General features: G+C 40.1%; 1 protein-coding gene across 9 annotated transcripts in view; it reads right to left on the reverse strand.

Moving 5' to 3' along the window:
• Positions 1 to 16,879, reverse strand: part of TSC2 (TSC complex subunit 2) — a 56,801-nt gene that overhangs the window by 27,771 nt on the left and 12,151 nt on the right. For all 9 annotated transcript variants that reach the window (XR_011965130.1, XM_072599530.1, XM_072599529.1 and 6 more), the window contains exons 9-16: positions 16,755 to 16,828; positions 16,098 to 16,224; positions 10,841 to 10,984; positions 9,216 to 9,353; positions 8,370 to 8,473; positions 7,694 to 7,775; positions 6,071 to 6,226; positions 5,445 to 5,561 (exon numbers count right to left, since the gene is read on the reverse strand). Coding sequence is in view for 8 of the 9 variants with exons in the window: in XM_072599530.1 (XP_072455631.1) it covers positions 5,445 to 5,561; positions 6,071 to 6,226; positions 7,694 to 7,775; positions 8,370 to 8,473; positions 9,216 to 9,353; positions 10,841 to 10,984; positions 16,098 to 16,224; positions 16,755 to 16,828 (942 nt within the window). In the remaining variant the exon portion in view is untranslated. The remainder of the gene's footprint in view (positions 1 to 5,444; positions 5,562 to 6,070; positions 6,227 to 7,693; positions 7,776 to 8,369; positions 8,474 to 9,215; positions 9,354 to 10,840; positions 10,985 to 16,097; positions 16,225 to 16,754; positions 16,829 to 16,879) is intronic.

Raw genomic sequence — 16,879 nt, forward strand, 5'->3', positions numbered from 1 at the left:
AGATTAGTGAAATTCTCAATTTTTTTTTTGCCCACTGACTATGCTGGTGGGACCAAGGATTCTTGAGCCACCTCCATGGCCCTAGTTGTCCTGTCCCTAGAAATTCGTTCACTAGAACCTCAGGGCACCATGGGATATTTTAAAGAGAAAAAGAGAAAAATAACAGATCAACATTTGTCTCTGGAAGAAGTATAGGCTTGAGGTGGTGCACAGTTTCAACATTAGATCACGCTATATTCTTTTAGGTGATGTTCTCAAATGTTTGACACACATTATTGTTTACTTGTACTTTCAGCTACGCCAGTAACTTCTCAAATTTTCTTGTTTGTGACATATTTTTGTAATTTCTTTTTGTTGGTTGCTGTGATAAAAAAAAAGTACTGCATGCAAAAAACAATGTGGAACAAGAAATGAAGGTAGATGGTGGCTAATCTGATTCCCAGGTTTTAGAAGCCCAACAGGCATACTTATCCCACTAGTAAGTAATTGTGATTTGAGAATGAAATAAAACAATTATTTTTTTCTTTCAATTTATGTGTATTATTTTTTCAAATGGCTACTAAGTTGTTAGGACATGAGTATTTATTGTCTGGAGCTAACTACGTAATAAACAGTGCTGTCAGGCAATTTCTTTTGGCCTAAGAGTGCTGCAAAAAACTAAATAAATAAATTACTGGGACACTAAGGTGCCTTGAACCGAGAAAGTCTGAGAATCTCTGCACCAGAATCTGAGAGAAGATGAGTCTGATTTTGATGAGAATGAATAAAGTACCATCTTCTAATTAAATTTCGTGAATTATTAATTCATATCAAAAAGAACGTAGATATTCATTTCCACAAATATGTTACTGAGGACTTGCTACATGGTAGAGCACAGTGCTAGTCACTAGGAAAGATACAAATTTAGGTAAGGCACAATTCCTGCCCATAATAGAGTTTATAATCACAAAATCTGGAGATATACACAAAGACCGTAACTATGATACAAAAGTACATATCCCCACGCCATCCCCAAAGCCCTAATCCTAGCTTTTCACTGCTCAACTCATAGGAAGAGCCTACACTGGCTATTTCTACTCCCTCACCAGCTACTTACTTTAAAAACCTTACAATCTGTTTCAAACACAGCACTCTCCAAAAATTGCTCCCTCAGAGGTTAATAATAATCTAATTACTTCATCCTTCACCTTTCCTCAGTTCTCGGCCTCTGAGACCTTCGGGTAGCATTCAGTACTCCTCCTAAACACCCTTTTCTCCCCTGGCTTCTGTAGCGCCAATTTCTCGCAGTTTGCATCCTGTGTGACTACTCATTTTCCACCTCCCTTGCTGAATCATCAGCTCCTGTTCCCTAAATGTCCTCAAGATCTTGTTTTCAGACCTCTTCCCCATGTTTCTGCATTCCTTTTTTCATGTGCTCTCACAGACTCATTTATCCTCTTTCTACAGATGGCTTCCAAATCTATAGTTCCAGTTCTCATCTCTTTCCCGAACTTCTGTCTCACAACCTGTCTCCAACTGCCTACTGGAAATCTTCACTTAAATATCCTGCCAAAGTCTTAAATTTGACTACATCCAAAACCCACCTTCTAAGAAAACTTGCCCTTCTCCCAACTGCCATCTCTGCTGTGACACAACCATTCTCTGAGCCTATGGACTTGAAACCTCTCAAGTCATCCTCCACTCTTTCTTCACTAGCCCCATCGGACATCCAAGCCATTGCCAAGTTTGCCTTCTACTTCCACAACATCTTTCACATCCATCTGCTTCTCTCATATCCACAGTACTATTATTCTAAGGCCCTTATCACCTCTCACCTGGACTATATAATAACCTCCCAACTGGTCTCCGTCTTGAGTCTTGACCCAGTCCCCACTATCCTAATCCACCCTTCCCACTACTGTCAAAATTAACTTCCTAAGGCATGAATTTGACCACGTCACTGTCCTGCTAAAAAAATCTTCAGTGGCTCCCCATTGCCTCTAAGATAAAATATAAATTATTTGGCCTAGCATTTAAAAGTTCTTCAAAATTTGACTCCAACCTATCTTTTTCAGCCTTATTTCACATTCCTTCCCTTTAAATACACTATAATCTAACCCTAACTAGTTGTTCCCTAATGTTAGCATTTCATTGCCTCCTTCTCTTCATTACTAGAGTCTACCATGTCTAGAAAGCATTCCCTCTTCCCCTCTGCCCTTCTGAAGCTTTAATTGCCTTCAGTGTTCAGCTCAGGCACCATCTCCTTTGTCACACCTTCACTGATCCCCTGGAGCACCGTCTTTTCACTCTTTGGCTCTCAGCATTCCTTTCCTTGTACTACACCCATTTGTATGATACAATCCTTCCTCAGTAGAACGTTAGCTTCCTGAAAGCAAAGAACTGCATTTCTGCATTTGTATGCCCAGCATAGTACCTTTACCTTAAACATAGTGGGAATTTAATACAAGTTTTCTGAAACAATCTGAAGCTGAATAAAGGTCTGAGGAAGGAAAGATCATTCTCATCTTGGGAAGGAATCAGAGAAAGCTTCCTATGGGAGTCAGGTTAAAGTTGAGTTGAATGTTAATGGATGAGTAGGAGTTGAACAAGTTCCTTAAGTTTTATCCATTGTAACAGATGTGACGTCCCATTAATACAGGGATATCCGCAGTGGGGAGAGAATTCCAAACTTAGGAAAGAGCATAAAGAACAGCATGCTAACAAGCCTTATTTGGACAAAATAGAGTATGTAGAGGGGAGGAGTATGAAATAAGGACAGAAAAATAATAATAAATTAATTATATGTATATAGTATTTTAAGATTTACACAGCCCTTTCCTCACAGCAACCTGGGAGATAGCTAGTGGGTAATGTTGAGAAAAATAACCTGGAGAGACTTAGGAACTCTAACCATGAGATGACCAACCATGGCTCCAGAGCGCTAGTGACAAAACATGCTTACCTACCTCCTGACAGACAGCTGATGGCCTCAATGTGCACAAGGAGACATTTATTTTAGGATAGAACTAACATTTTGACTGCAAATACTTATTACCAGGATTTTTTTCTTTTTTTCCCTTACTGAGGAGAAGTGGGAAGAGTAGAAGGGATGCCAAACAAAATAAATAAACTAAATAAGAGAAGAGAAGAAAGGCCATAAGGAATCCCAAGACAAGAAGAAGAGCACTGGCAGTTACATGGCAAAGTTATCATATACTGAAAAGAAACGCAAGCCCTCCACGGAGGTTTGTAGTTTCATGTATGATTCCCTCCTCTTCTTCTACAATGTAAATGGAAATGCTTCCCTTTATTTAGTGTTTGTTAAGTTCAGAATTTTCTTTTAAAGAAAAAAATATAGCTACTGCAGAGGTGGGGAACCTGTGGTCTCAAGGCCACACATGGCCTTCTATGTCCTCAAGCATGGCCCTTTGACTGAGTCCAAACTTCAAATTCTCTTCATAAAAGGATTTGTTCTGTAAAACTTGGACTCAGTCAAAAGGCCACACCCAAGGACCTAGAAGGCCACATGTGGCCTTGAGGCTGCAGGTTCCCTGCCCCTGAAATAGGTAGCACCAACTTGCTGAAAGCCTTGAATCCCAGGCTAAGATATTCAACTTTTGCTCCACAAAAATTAGGGAACCATTTAAATATATTGAATAGATGAGTGAAATGACCATATCTATTGTTTATGGAAGATGAATCATTCAATGGTGAGAAGAAACTGGAGGAGATAAAAAGTGGATGGAGGTAGGAAGACAGGCGACATGGCTAGCTCTCATGGGCAGTTATGAGGGCATGTGACAGTGAGAATAAAGATGCAGACAACAGATAATGTGAAGGCAGAATCAAGAGGATTTGATTAAGTGGATTTGAGGAAAAAGAGAAATAAAGTTGAAAATAACATCAAGGTTTCAAATACGGAAGCATGGGTGAATGGCAGCATCTAGAAACTGTGAGGTCAGAAGCAAGAGGTTTAGGAGAAAGAAGCTCCATTTTGGTCATGTTGAGTATTCATAGTATAAATGTTACTGGAAGAACTTCATTATTATCCAGCATTTCCCAATTCAGAACAGGAATATTTGCTTTCTTGAAGGTAGGAGTAAATGATTACAGAGAGCTAAGACACCACCCCTGGGAAAGTAATATCTAGTGGAATAGTAAGGAGAGAAGGATGGAATAGCTTTGATTTATTCCCCAAAGTAATATGTAGTAGCATATCTTGGAAGATTCAGCATAACATCCTCCTCCTATATCTGTGTTTGTAGGCAGTCTAGCATCACAGACCCCTAGGGCTCTTATGATGAGTAAAAATCTTACCTCCAAATTTATGAGGTTCTGTGATCATGGGCACATCATTTAAACTCTCTAAGTCTATTCCCATGGGCTAAATGAAGTATTTACCTCATAGCGCTGCAATAAGGCTCAGTCAGATGAGGTGCACATTAAGCACTTCTGTAAATCTTCCAGCTTTCTACAGAAGTTATTACTAATTTAATGTTGCTATAGGTAATGAAAACTAAAATTCAAATGACTGATCCTGAAGTTCTTTCTGACTCAAGGAAACATATCATATTTAAGAAGTAAATACTGGTCTTTTCTAATTCTTAGAAAATTGGTGATTTGTGAACAGTAACATAATATTAAGAAGAATACTGGATTAATCAGAATAGCTGATTCCCCAGCTGTGCTGGATAACAATTGTCTGGTATTCATTAAGAGGCTAGGGTCAGGGGTGGCCACATGTGACCCTCTACGTCCTCCGATGCAGCCTCTTGACTGAGTCCAAGTTTTACAGAACGAATTCTTTTATGAAGGGGATTTGTTCTGTGAAGTTTTCAATCAGTCCAAGGACTGCACTTGAGTATCTAGAGGGGCACATGTGGCTTCCAGGTGGCAGGTTCCCCACCCCTGGGCAAGGCCATGGGCCACCGAGAGAAGAACCTAAACAGTCACTAGAATACAGATAGAGAATCACTGCTATAGAACTGGCACCTAAAACTGGAAGAGAGTTAAAGGATCCCTGTTGTACAGTTAGCACCTCACCCAGAAATCTGCTCATGAAATGGACCAACTAAACTTCCTTGCATTTGTAAAGCCAATGGGAAGGGAATCAGAAGAGACATGCATGCCGTACCCCTGAAAGCTGCTTGTGCCATCAAGGGGTGACACAAGGTAGGCACGGATCTTTCTGTCCTAGGCTAAAATGATCTGACCATGATGGTTATACACACACCATTTATCATGTAACAGGATGTTTTGGGGCACTGACTTAGGAAGATATGAGGTCGATCATCCTTGAGACTTTTTCACCTTCACAGACAGCTCTGAAGGGAAGGTAATTCCAGAGAATAAAATTCTAACCAAATGAAATCCTGAGAAAGCAGTCAGATTATCATATACAACTAGAAAACTTTTTTCGGAAAAGAATGGAGAAAGTTTCTAAAGCTTCCTTCTAGAGAACTTACCTGAAGGATAACCAGAAGACCAAGTACAGCTGTCTTCACATCTTCTAAGGAAGCTGAATATGAGGCTAAGTCTCGGTCTTCCAATTCAGGAGGAGGAGAAAGGGAACGTGCAATCACCTAAGAGAAAAAAAAAAATCTATTTTTAATACTGAACCTCACAATTCATTACTCAGTATCTGTCAAATCTGTGCTCCTAGTTACCAGGCAGATCAAGTTAGTCTTCCCTTATTTAAAAAAAAAAAGTTTCTCTCCCTCACTTCAATAAACATGTTCAAGATTTCCATGCAATTCAAAAACAAATTAAGAGAGAAAAAGAGCTAGATGAGATGAGAAATCAATGTTTTTCATCACTCCCACTTCTAGAGCTCTAGCATCAGTGTCAATAAAATCAACCACCCCTAGAGACCTTCAACGTTAGAATGGAGGACCAAGGAAATGTATTCACTGGAACTGGACCCTATGTGCCTCTGGAAGAGTGTCAATTAAGACAAGGTCTTCAGAGACTGCATAGGCATACATGCGTTCACTCTCCGGGTTTGATGTAATGTCTGTGTCAGATGGGCTTGATCTGCCTCAACCACATTTTGTTGACATAAGTAACATCCCCAATTCTGAGAAGGTCCTACCTTTTCAATGATATCCAACAAGCTGTTAAAGTGATGAGTGTGACAGCATTCGGCTAGGTCCACTAGCAGCTGAGTAGCTAGTTTTCGGACTTGATGGTCTTTGTCCTCAGGAATGTGGGCTAGTTGTGAGATGACTACCATGTTAATCAGTTCCTCCTACGACAAGACAATACAGTCAGAAGCAAAGTCTATGATGGTGTATTACATTAGCTTTTCAGGTCTCATTTACAAGCAGCATTTATTCAAGACTTCAGAAAGTCAATAATCTTCACAGAGTAATATTTGTTCTACTAGGAACCTGATGGACCCAGACAAATATTCCCAAAGCCTTGTCTTTGTAAAAAAAAAAAATCAAGATTTAAGAGAATGATGCCAAAAAACAGACAAAAAAGAATGGCATTCACAGAAAGAGTACAACATAAGGACCTCCAGAGGGCACAATGTGCACAGCCAGAAGTACCTGCTATTTCCCAAGTCACTCTTTGCAAGTGCCCTGCTATACCTGCCAGACATTCAGCAGAGGGGATAGTGAACAACCTCTTGACCACCAGACAGACATGTGATGCATAAAGAGGAGCAAACATCAAAGCCTCCAGGTTGGACAGGCCAAAAAAAGATATGCCTAGAACCAAACTACCCACATCCTTCTTTTCTCAGATTTCCACAGAAAGACTTATAAAGCAAATGTATTACAAGGTCTAAATTCTAGGTGATTACCAATTGGTATGTGATCTCCCAGAGGGTAGACTCTATATCTTATAATATGTCTTATTTATAGCTTATAATATCTTTGTGCTCTCCTTAGAGCCTAACATGTAGTATACTCCCAGTAATATTTACTGAATGGTAAATGAAAATGGTCAACAAGGAAAAGGACTAGGCGATCACAAAGATACAGTAACTCTATAACGGCAGAAACAGCACCTGACCAGAGCAATGCAGAGCCCAAGTGCCTGAGTAGAATGCAGCTGCGATCTGCAGAAGACAGCACTCAATGGTTAGATATGATGAAGGTATTAATAGCAACTAACATTTATAAAGAACTACTATATGACAGGCACTGTGCTAAGCGCTTTACAAATACTATCTCATGATATGCCTAAGAGCCCTGGGAAGCTGGTGTTATTATTCTCATTCCCATTTTACAGATGAGGAAACTGAGGTGAACAGAGGGGAAGTGATTTGTCCAGCGACACACAGCTGGTAAGTGTCTGAGGCAGGCTTTGGCCACAGGCATTCCTGACTCCAGGCCCAGTGCTCCAGCCACCGCACCACTGAGCTGCCCCTGACATGTTGTCTTTGGCCAAACTTCAACAAAGACCTGGGAAGGACCTTAACTGAGAAAGGCCAACGTCGCCCACTGCATCCTGGGCCTCACCAAGTCATCTTGACTTTGGTCTTGCCACTGGACTTTGATGACTCTAGAGAAGAAAATGAGGCTGACAACTCTGCGCAGCTCTGCCTCACTTAAATCCAATTCACTCAAAAGTCAAGACATCCCCCTCATGATATCACTCATCTTTTTTAAGAATGAAGGAGGAACAAGCAGCCTCTACTCATCATGCTCTCATTCCCATACAGCACTGTGCTGAGCTTCACTAGGAACACTGATGAAATACACACCTCATAAAACTGGCTGTTAATGCTCAGAACAAAGGACAAAACGTCCAGGACTTTGATGCGCACAGCGCTGCGGGTCTCATTCCTGAAGGGAGAAGAAGCAAGTGCAAATGAAGGAAGTTTACTGGAAGACAAAGACAAGAGAACAGATGTTCCCACCTTTCTCGTAATACAGCATACACTAACTTTCAGGAGACACATTCTAGACCTCAAGAATTCACCCAGCAGTCACCATACTACACTTGAGCATGAAGACACTGAAAGGAGCCAGAAAAGTAAAGGCAAGTATCAGACAGTCCATGTTAGAAACAGATTATATTCTGATCATAATATTATCTGCAGGTAGATTCCCAACTGCTGAATTGGGGATCCAAATTTAACAGTGGAGAAATGTATATGAACATGAATTCTGGCTAGTTTTCAAACAATGATTGTTTCTGAGTGTCCAAAATTAATGCAATGGCTTTATAAATTGAAAGCTGACCTACTGGAGAGCAAATCTTTCCTCATAAAAAAGAAGTCTTCCTTTACTGTTATTAAAAATTCATAAAACCATATTCAATATCAACATCAAGGCCCAGACATTTAAAATGAATGTTGTCATGTTCTATCCCCAAGGTCTAAAATTTAAGGATTTAAGATAAATTCTGAAAAAAACAGTTTTGAAGATTTTACCTACCTGAAGAATCTCTCCATTAATAACTGTAAATTATGAATCCAGCCATCCTTGGCAGGATGAATAGACTGAGCTCTGTATGTTATTAAGTTTAGAAGGGAAGATTCCTGTCAAAAAGAAGGATACTTTGGTATTAATAAAACTGCTTCAACTAACAAATCTTTTTCTTCTCTTAGAAGCAGCTGTCAAGTAAACATGTCCCCTTGTTGCTGATCTGGGCAGTTACACAAATTTGCCAGGTTAGATTAACTTCTTGGCATTTGCCACCACCTGTGACTCATTGAGAACAAAGGCAGTAAGGTGGCAGCAATGTAAATTAAAGGGGAAAAAAGTATGTAAAAATCTTAGCTTCAAGTTGTATATTCTCAGAAAAAAATGAATGCAGCGTGGGAAGCAGAAGTGCTAAGAGTCAGGAGCTCCAGGGTGGCAATACAATCTCAGAGCTGGCCCCTTCAACTTCCTTCACACAGGTGGGAGGAAATTGATGGTTAGGCTACCGCAATGCCCTTCAACTGACATATGATAATCAGGTTTCATAGAAATCCTGCTATAATTCCCCAGTGGAACATAAATCCTTCAAAATTTGAGTGCAGAAGAGCAGGCAGGCAGCCAAACCAATGTGCTACCAAATGTTCCTGGGCAGTGGCTCCTTCAGAGATGGGACCTCTCATCAAACTGCCCTCCATCTACCTACCTTCATCCCACCCAGATGGCCTCCCACCATCTTCCCCCTCCCCCAGAGCACACATCCTTCCAGTAGCAAAGAATCTTAAAAGAAAAGGCTCCAGGGGGAAAAAGGGCTTGAGGGAGCAGGGCTGGGAAAGAGGGATTTGGAGAAAATGGTCTTACAGGTCGCTGATCAGCACATCTCTCAACAAGTTCAAAGAATCTCTCCTCTGAGCCATGGAATTCATTCTGATCACAGAGCTCTTCTACAGTGGTCAACAAATCATGAACAATGGTTTTGAGCTCCTGGCTCTCTATACTCTGTAAGACAAAGTTGTCAAGTGGTTTATGTGGAATCAAGAAGAGAAGATTATTTCTATTGCTCCAGGACTAGTGCATTCTCGTGCTACACAGATCAAGTGTGAGACAAACAGCCCTGACATCAACTGCATCTATCCTGCACACCCTTCTCCGCTTTATGGCCCAGGCACTAATGCTGTGCTGGTGAGTGACAACAGGGCACTACCTCACGCCGTTTTCTGCTTCTCCTCCACAGCCCAAGATAATCATAAGAGATGGTTAAGCTAGCAATGAGGGAAAGAGGAGAAGAGACGACTTTGACTACTAAGGGTATGTACCACTTAAGACACATTCGTCTCCATGATAGCCATTTTCCCACATTTGGGCCAGGGATTTTGTACACAGGCTCCCTGAGAACAGTAAGGGAGCAGCCAACACTAAGTAGCAGCAAACAAATACTACTAATGCATCTAAAGAACAGTCACCCAGCGAGTGAGCAAGGCTGAATTCCCTTGGCCATGTCACCTAAAGCCTTTCCTCGACTCAAAAAGCATTTTAGTATCAGTGTTACTTGGTTCCCATTACACATAACAACACTGAGGCCTAAAGGCCTGTTTTTGTCTGTACAACTCTGTGATATACAAGATTTTTCTCATTTAAACACTAAATCCCATGCAACCACTGAACCAAAATATGAAGTGCAGCTTTAAATTACAAAGTATGACTATAAATTAATGTAACTAGTTTTGTCCATTTTTTTTCAAACACTCATTAGGACTTTTATATATGCAAATAAGTGCTGTGCCCTTCAAAGTACTCCCCTTTGGAGGTTGCAACAAAGACTTTGCTCAGGCCAGGCCTGAACTCTTTCTCGTAGTGACCTTCAGAGCCAATTTATGAATTCCACAAGAAAACCTGTTTTATTACTTTGTAATTCCTTAAGGTAGCAGAAAGAGCACTGGGTTGACTTGGAAAATTACTGTTCAAAACTTGGCTCTCCAGTTCTTGTCCAAATGTTCCCAGGTAATTCCCTTCATCTTACAGAGTCTCAGTTTCTCTACATGTAAAACGAAGGAGTTAGACTGATTCTCTTGTCTATATAATGCCAACCAACCAGGGACAGAATTCAGTTTCAAGCCCAGTTCCCAGGCACTTGGTACCTCTTTTCTAGACCTTCTACTTGTTTCAACTCATTTTTGGTCAAAAAAGGCATTTCCCAATACAATTACCCACTTAATTCACTGAATTTGGCTCTAAATGTGGCTTATTTCCAAAATTTAAATTCACTCTCAAAAGATTAAGATTTGTCCTCATAGAAAGTTTATAAAAGAGCATCTACTACAGATTCTGAAACTGATTCCTAAAGAGCCTCCAGAAACTGAACAAGAAGAAAAAGGGCAACTTTGCTAACAGCCACTCAGGGGGACAATACTCAATCATGTGGATACATGTCTATTAGAACAAATGAACACTCGTTACTTCGGCTGGACTTTTCCCTCAGTACTTACCTGCAGCTGCTGTAGTAGCCGCTCCATAATCTTCAGAAGGATGTCCCATGTGACTGCTTGTAGCTCCTTTCTGTACTTCTTCACAAGCCTGGTCACAGACAGGACTATCTCATATGACACCACTTCATTGGGACAAGTCATGGCCTAGAAAACAATTTCCTATTCAGTGTTCCAAAGCTAGCAGTTTCTACATCACCAACCTAAGGCTCCTGTAGTTATCGTACCTCAGGATTATGGGGGCCTGATCCTTGAAAAGGCACAACTCATAACTCATGTGATGCTGCATTATCCTAGACATTATCCTCTACTCTCTCTTCCTTTCCTCTCATCTCTATCTGTCCACCTAGATAATGAGGTGGCCCTTCTCTCTGCCAAAGCTAACTCCTCTACATGTATATACCCCTGATCCTATCCCCTTTCATCTTCTCCAGTAGATTACCCCTTCAATCATTCCCTAATCTTAAATCTCTCCCTATCTACTAGTTTCTTCCCTACTTACTACCTTTAAATATGCCTGATTCCCCAATCCTTAAAAAAATCTAGTCAAGATCCTACCATCCCTTCAAGCTGTAGCTCTCTTCCCTTTCTCTGTCAAACTCCTAGAAAAAGCTATCTACACTCACTGTCTTTACTTCCTCGCCTCCCACTTACTCTTCCACCCTTTATAATCTGGCTCTTAGCTCAACTGAAACTATTTTTCCTAAATTACCCAAAATTTCTTAATTGTGAAGTCTAAACTGTCTTTCCTCAGTCCTTTACTCAGTGCATCTGGCACTGCGGACCACCCTCCTCTCCTGGATCCTCTCTCCTGCTACTTGTCACATTATGCTTTCTAAGTCTCCTTTGCCGGATCATCATCCCTACTCCAATGGGAGTGGCCCTGGACCTCCTTCTCTTTTTCTCTATACTCTTCTTCTTGGTGATCTCATCAGCTTCCGTAGGTTTAATTATCCTCTCCATATAGTGGACTCACACACTTAAATGTTCAGCCCTAGTCTTTTCTCTGAGCTTTAGTCTCACAATACTAAATGTTAATTGGCTATCTCATAGGCTCTTCTCAGGGACATCCAAAATTTAAAATGTCCAAAACAGAACTCCTTACCTTTTCGCTCAGATCCACTTCTCTTCCAAACTTCCCAATTTCTGTCAACAACACTATTCTTCCAACCTCCCAAGTCTGCAACCTCATTGTAATCCTCGACTATTCACTCTTCCTCACTCCATATATACAACCAGTTACCAAATCTGGCCATTTCAACTTCCAGCCTCTTGCATACTCTTACACATTCCCTTATCTCTTCTTATATGGAGAGCCCACTAGTTCAGGCCTTCATCATCTTTTGCCTAGACTACTACAATGGCTTCCTAATTCGTTTTCCCATCTTGTCTCTCCCCATTCTAATCCATCCTCTACAGAGTAGTTACAGTGATTTTCCTTAAGCACAGATATGTGTTTAATAAACTCCAGTGGTTCACCATTGTCTCTAGTATAAACTACAAACTCCTGTTCGGCTTTCAAAGCCTTTACAACTTGGTCTCATACTGTCTTTCCACCCTTTCTCACACTCTATGGTCTAACTGTACAAGCCTTCCACCTGTCCTTCACACACGGGAGGCAATCCCCCATGCCTCAATCCCTTCTCCCCTCAAGCTCAGAGAATCCCTTTTTTCCCTCCAGACTCAGCTCAAGCACCACCTTCTAAACAAAGACCTTCTTCGGTCCCCTCACCCTACTGCTACTGCTCATCCTCAGCAATTTCCTTGTATGTTTTTTATTTATTCTGTATATCCTTATATAAGTACATCTCATCTCTCTTCTCCCCCTATAGAATTTAAGTTCCATGAAATAAGGATTTGTTTCACTTTCTTTATATCTGTGTCCCTGGGGCTGAGCCCAGAACCCTGCACGATTCCCTAGTCAATGTTCCTGCCACACAGAAGGTGCTAGTCGATCGATCATTCTGCAAATGATTTTCAGAATAGAATCTAGTTTTGAAGCCTTATCCAGAATGGGGAAAGGGTAGCTGTCACCAGTAACAGTCATTTCACAAAGGAATGGATTCTGCTGAATCCCAAAGCTCTAGATTCTGGGAGATAAATGGGTCCCAAAGCCTACATACAAAGAGAATCAGGGTGGGTGAGCTGAAAATCTTGAGCAAACTTGAGCAAATTGTTCACAATTCAACACCCCCCCACACACCTTCCTAACAACAGAGGCCAATGGAAAGAACTGGAATGGAATGGTTTCCGGTGTTCATCTGCCTTCTCTCAGCACCTTAATTTAGGAAACATTACTCAACTTCTGGGGACCTTGGCGTTTTTATTTAAAAATGGAAGTGATATCTATTAGACCTTCCTACAAAGAGCTGTTGCGAGGATCAAAAACTGATGGAAGTAAAAGCACTCTAAAAGCCATAAAAAGCAATGGAAGCTTTGATGCAGCAATGTGACAAAATGTTGGTACCTAAGTAATGTAAAAGGGCATATCATTAAAAAACAATTAGAGATGCCTGAGCACTAAGAGCTTCAGAGACCTGTCCAGGGCCACACAGCCAATAAGCCTCAGGGTGGGGACTCAGACTCAGTTCTTTTTGGCTCCAAGGCCAGCTTTCTATCCTCTATACCCAAAGTGGGGAACCTGTGACCTTGAAGCCCCATGTGGCCCTCTAAGGTCCTCAAGTGCAGCCTTCTGACTGAATCCAAACTTCACAGAACAAATCCTTTAATAAAAGGAGTAGTTCTATAAAACTTGAACTTGGTCAAAAGGCTACACCCGAGGACCTAGAAAGCCACATGGGGCCTCAAGACTGCAGGTTCCCCACCCCTGCTCTACACTATGCTGCTTCTTGTGATGGATGAAACAATGAGATGAGATAAATGGATGAGTATGAATCCATAACCAAATGAAGGAGAAAGGTAATCATAAAAAACAAACAGAATAGGCAATTTTGGTAACATAAAAATAAAAAAAGATTTTTGCACAAAATCAATATAATTAGAATAAGACAATTACTGTTGATTGGTTAAAAAAAAATTCACATCAAAATTTTTGATAAAAGTTGAAGATCTATAGGAAACTCACACAAATATAGAATCAAATAGTATCAGTCATATGAACAAAGGCTTCAAATCATTAATAGTAAAAATGTAAACTAAAATAACTCAAGTTTTTGCCACAAAGAAGAATATGATTTTTAAAAATGGCAATAATCAAATCTGGATGGACTGCAGGGAAACAGACACATTAATAATATACTACTAGTGGATCAACTATTCTGAGAAACGATTTAGAATTGTTTAAGAAAAGTTGCTAAATCAGACCTTTAGACTTAATCATCCCACTACTGGGCATATAATCCAAAGGAGATTGAGAACAATAAAGTCTCACATGTAACAAAATGCTCACAGAACTTTTTGTGACAGCCAAAAATGTGGAACAAAGGGGTACACATCCACTGGGAAATGGATGTGCGAACTGTGACAGAGAGAGGGAGAGAGAAAGGGATCTACGTATATGTGCAATGAAATATTACATCGTAAGTAATGACTCATAGAGGAATTCAGAGAAACATGAAAACTAATATGAACTCAGAATAAAGGGAGTTGAGAATGACATACAGAATGATGGCTACAATAATGTAAATGAAAAGAATGCTAAATTGCTGCTGAACTAAGGCTAACTGCAGAGAGCAGTTCTGATCCCAGATAAAAGTCAGTCAGTCAGTCAGTCAACCCAAGTATTTATTAAGTCCCTACTCTGCACCAGGCACTACAGCCACAAAGACAAAGAAAGTGAAAGTCTCTTAACAGAGGACTAAACTACATATTAAATAAATATACTGTAACTACACAACAAATTGGGAGGGGAAGACAAGCAACAAGCGGTGAGGAAAGGATTCATGCAGACAGAACTGCAGAAGGTGGCTCTTAAGTACAATGATGAAGTAAAACAAGGGATTTTAAGAGGGAGAGATAAGATGAGGGTATATTCTAAGAAAAAACAATTCATTCCTCTTAGTAAAAAGATGGATGCCTATGCATGAGGAATACTAATTTTGCTTCAATTTATCTTGCTTTATATGGTCAGATTCAGTAAGGACATAAATTTGGAAGTGATTTTGATATTAAAAAGGCAGAAATAAAAGTTACTAGGGAAAATAAAGGGAGGAGCTAAAATAAAATTTATTATACTCTTGCTGAATCCAAAAAAGTGAGCTAATTAGGTAGTTAAAAAAACAAATAAACCTCATGCTATGTAAGGTATTTTCAAAAGTACAGAAAACACTCTATTAGACTTCATTATGAGATAAATGAGTTCCAAAACGCAAGCCAGGAAAGGATAAGATAAAGAAAAAGAACTAAAGAACAATATCACTAAAGACAATTTTATAAAAAGGGGTTTGCATAAATTAAATCAATGAAACTAGAAGAAAAGATGGATTGGGAGAACATTCTGACAAAAATCTGACATCCAAATCTTGAAGGAAATAACACAAAATCACAAAGTGAAAAGATCTGAAAGTCATTATTCCCCAATAAGAAGTGGTCAAAGTATTACATAGTTATCAAAAGAAAAATACAAACTTTCAACAACTATCTGAAAAAATATTCAGAATTACTAAGAATCAGAGAAATGAAAAGTAAAACAATCCTAAGGTGTCACCTCACCCTCAAACTGGCAAATGCGGTAAAACAGGGAAGTGTTTAATATTGAGGGGCTACGGGAAGTTTGCTGTTACTCAATCACATCTGACTCTGGGACTCCATGGACTTTTTCCATGGTTTGCCATTTCTTTCTCCAGCGTGTCCCCATTTTACAGATGAGCAACTGGGGCAAATAAGGATGAAGTGATTTGCCCAGGGTCATACGTAGCTACTTAGTAGCTGAGGTCAGATGTTATCTCAGATATTCCTGACTCCAGGCACCCCCCGCTGCCAAATCCAGCTACAGGAAACCAGGCACACATGCTAATGAACTGATGATACTGTGAATGAGCCTCACAGTTTTAGAAGGTAACTTGGAATTATACAAAAAAGCTATAAAATTGTTTGGCTCTGCCTATGTCAAAACAAAATTTATCAAGTTTTAAAGCAACAAACAGTTAACTAAAGTAGGCATCTAGAGATAGCACCTCAGACACCCCAATGCTAAGCTCCCCCAACAAAACTTTTTCATTTTTGAGCAGAGAGGTACGGCGCACAGGAAAGACTGTACAAATGTAAGCCCTTATTCCTACCATCATGAGAAATACTTTACCTCATAAAAAGAAGGCAATACTGACGTAGGCGAGTTCTTGAGCGAATACAGTCTGTGCGCTCCCCAGAGAGCCATCCCAACGAAGAATACTGCTCCTCTCAGCAAAGGGGCATCTTCCATGTAGGCTCTAAAACCATTTTCCAAGCACAGAATATAATTATAATGGAGGTACAAAACACTTATGTACTCAGTGGATAGATTAGCGTTATGTTTCCTCCAAGTGCCATTACCCAACCTTCAGCAGTCTCTCTGGTGGTCACACGGTACTCCTAAGAACAGAAGCTAAGACCAGGGAAAGAAATGGGAGCTGGTCATGGCAGGGAAGAAGGGACACAGAAATGAAAGCCAAAAGCAAAGACTGGCAGTTATACAGTTACAGGTGAAAAAGGAAATAACAGAGCTCTGGGATTCAAGAATAAAAAGAACAAACATACTAGCCACTAAACAAGAGAAAGAAAGAAATCTTGGGTCCTATATACAAGTGAAGATGGAACTTATGAAACAATTAAACCAAAGCAGCAGAAACATCAATGGGTTTTGTACACTGGGGGGAGAAACCTTTAGTAATCATGCTTTCATTTTATTTATTTAAATGCTATGATCATTGGTCTCTGATTTTTCTTTAGTACCAACCCAATAAGATAAGCCTTTACTCACCTGTCCTCCATGATACGACACATGTTATATATGGCACTGTGGCCCAAATGGGTTCCCAACAGATTGCGCATGAGCTGTAGAATAAAGTGTACTTCTTTTTAGTATATGCAGATATGATTTTTAAA

The sequence above is a fragment of the Notamacropus eugenii genome, chromosome 1 (genome assembly GCF_028372415.1).
Source record: "Notamacropus eugenii isolate mMacEug1 chromosome 1, mMacEug1.pri_v2, whole genome shotgun sequence".
Taxonomy (NCBI): Eukaryota; Metazoa; Chordata; class Mammalia; order Diprotodontia; family Macropodidae; genus Notamacropus; species Notamacropus eugenii.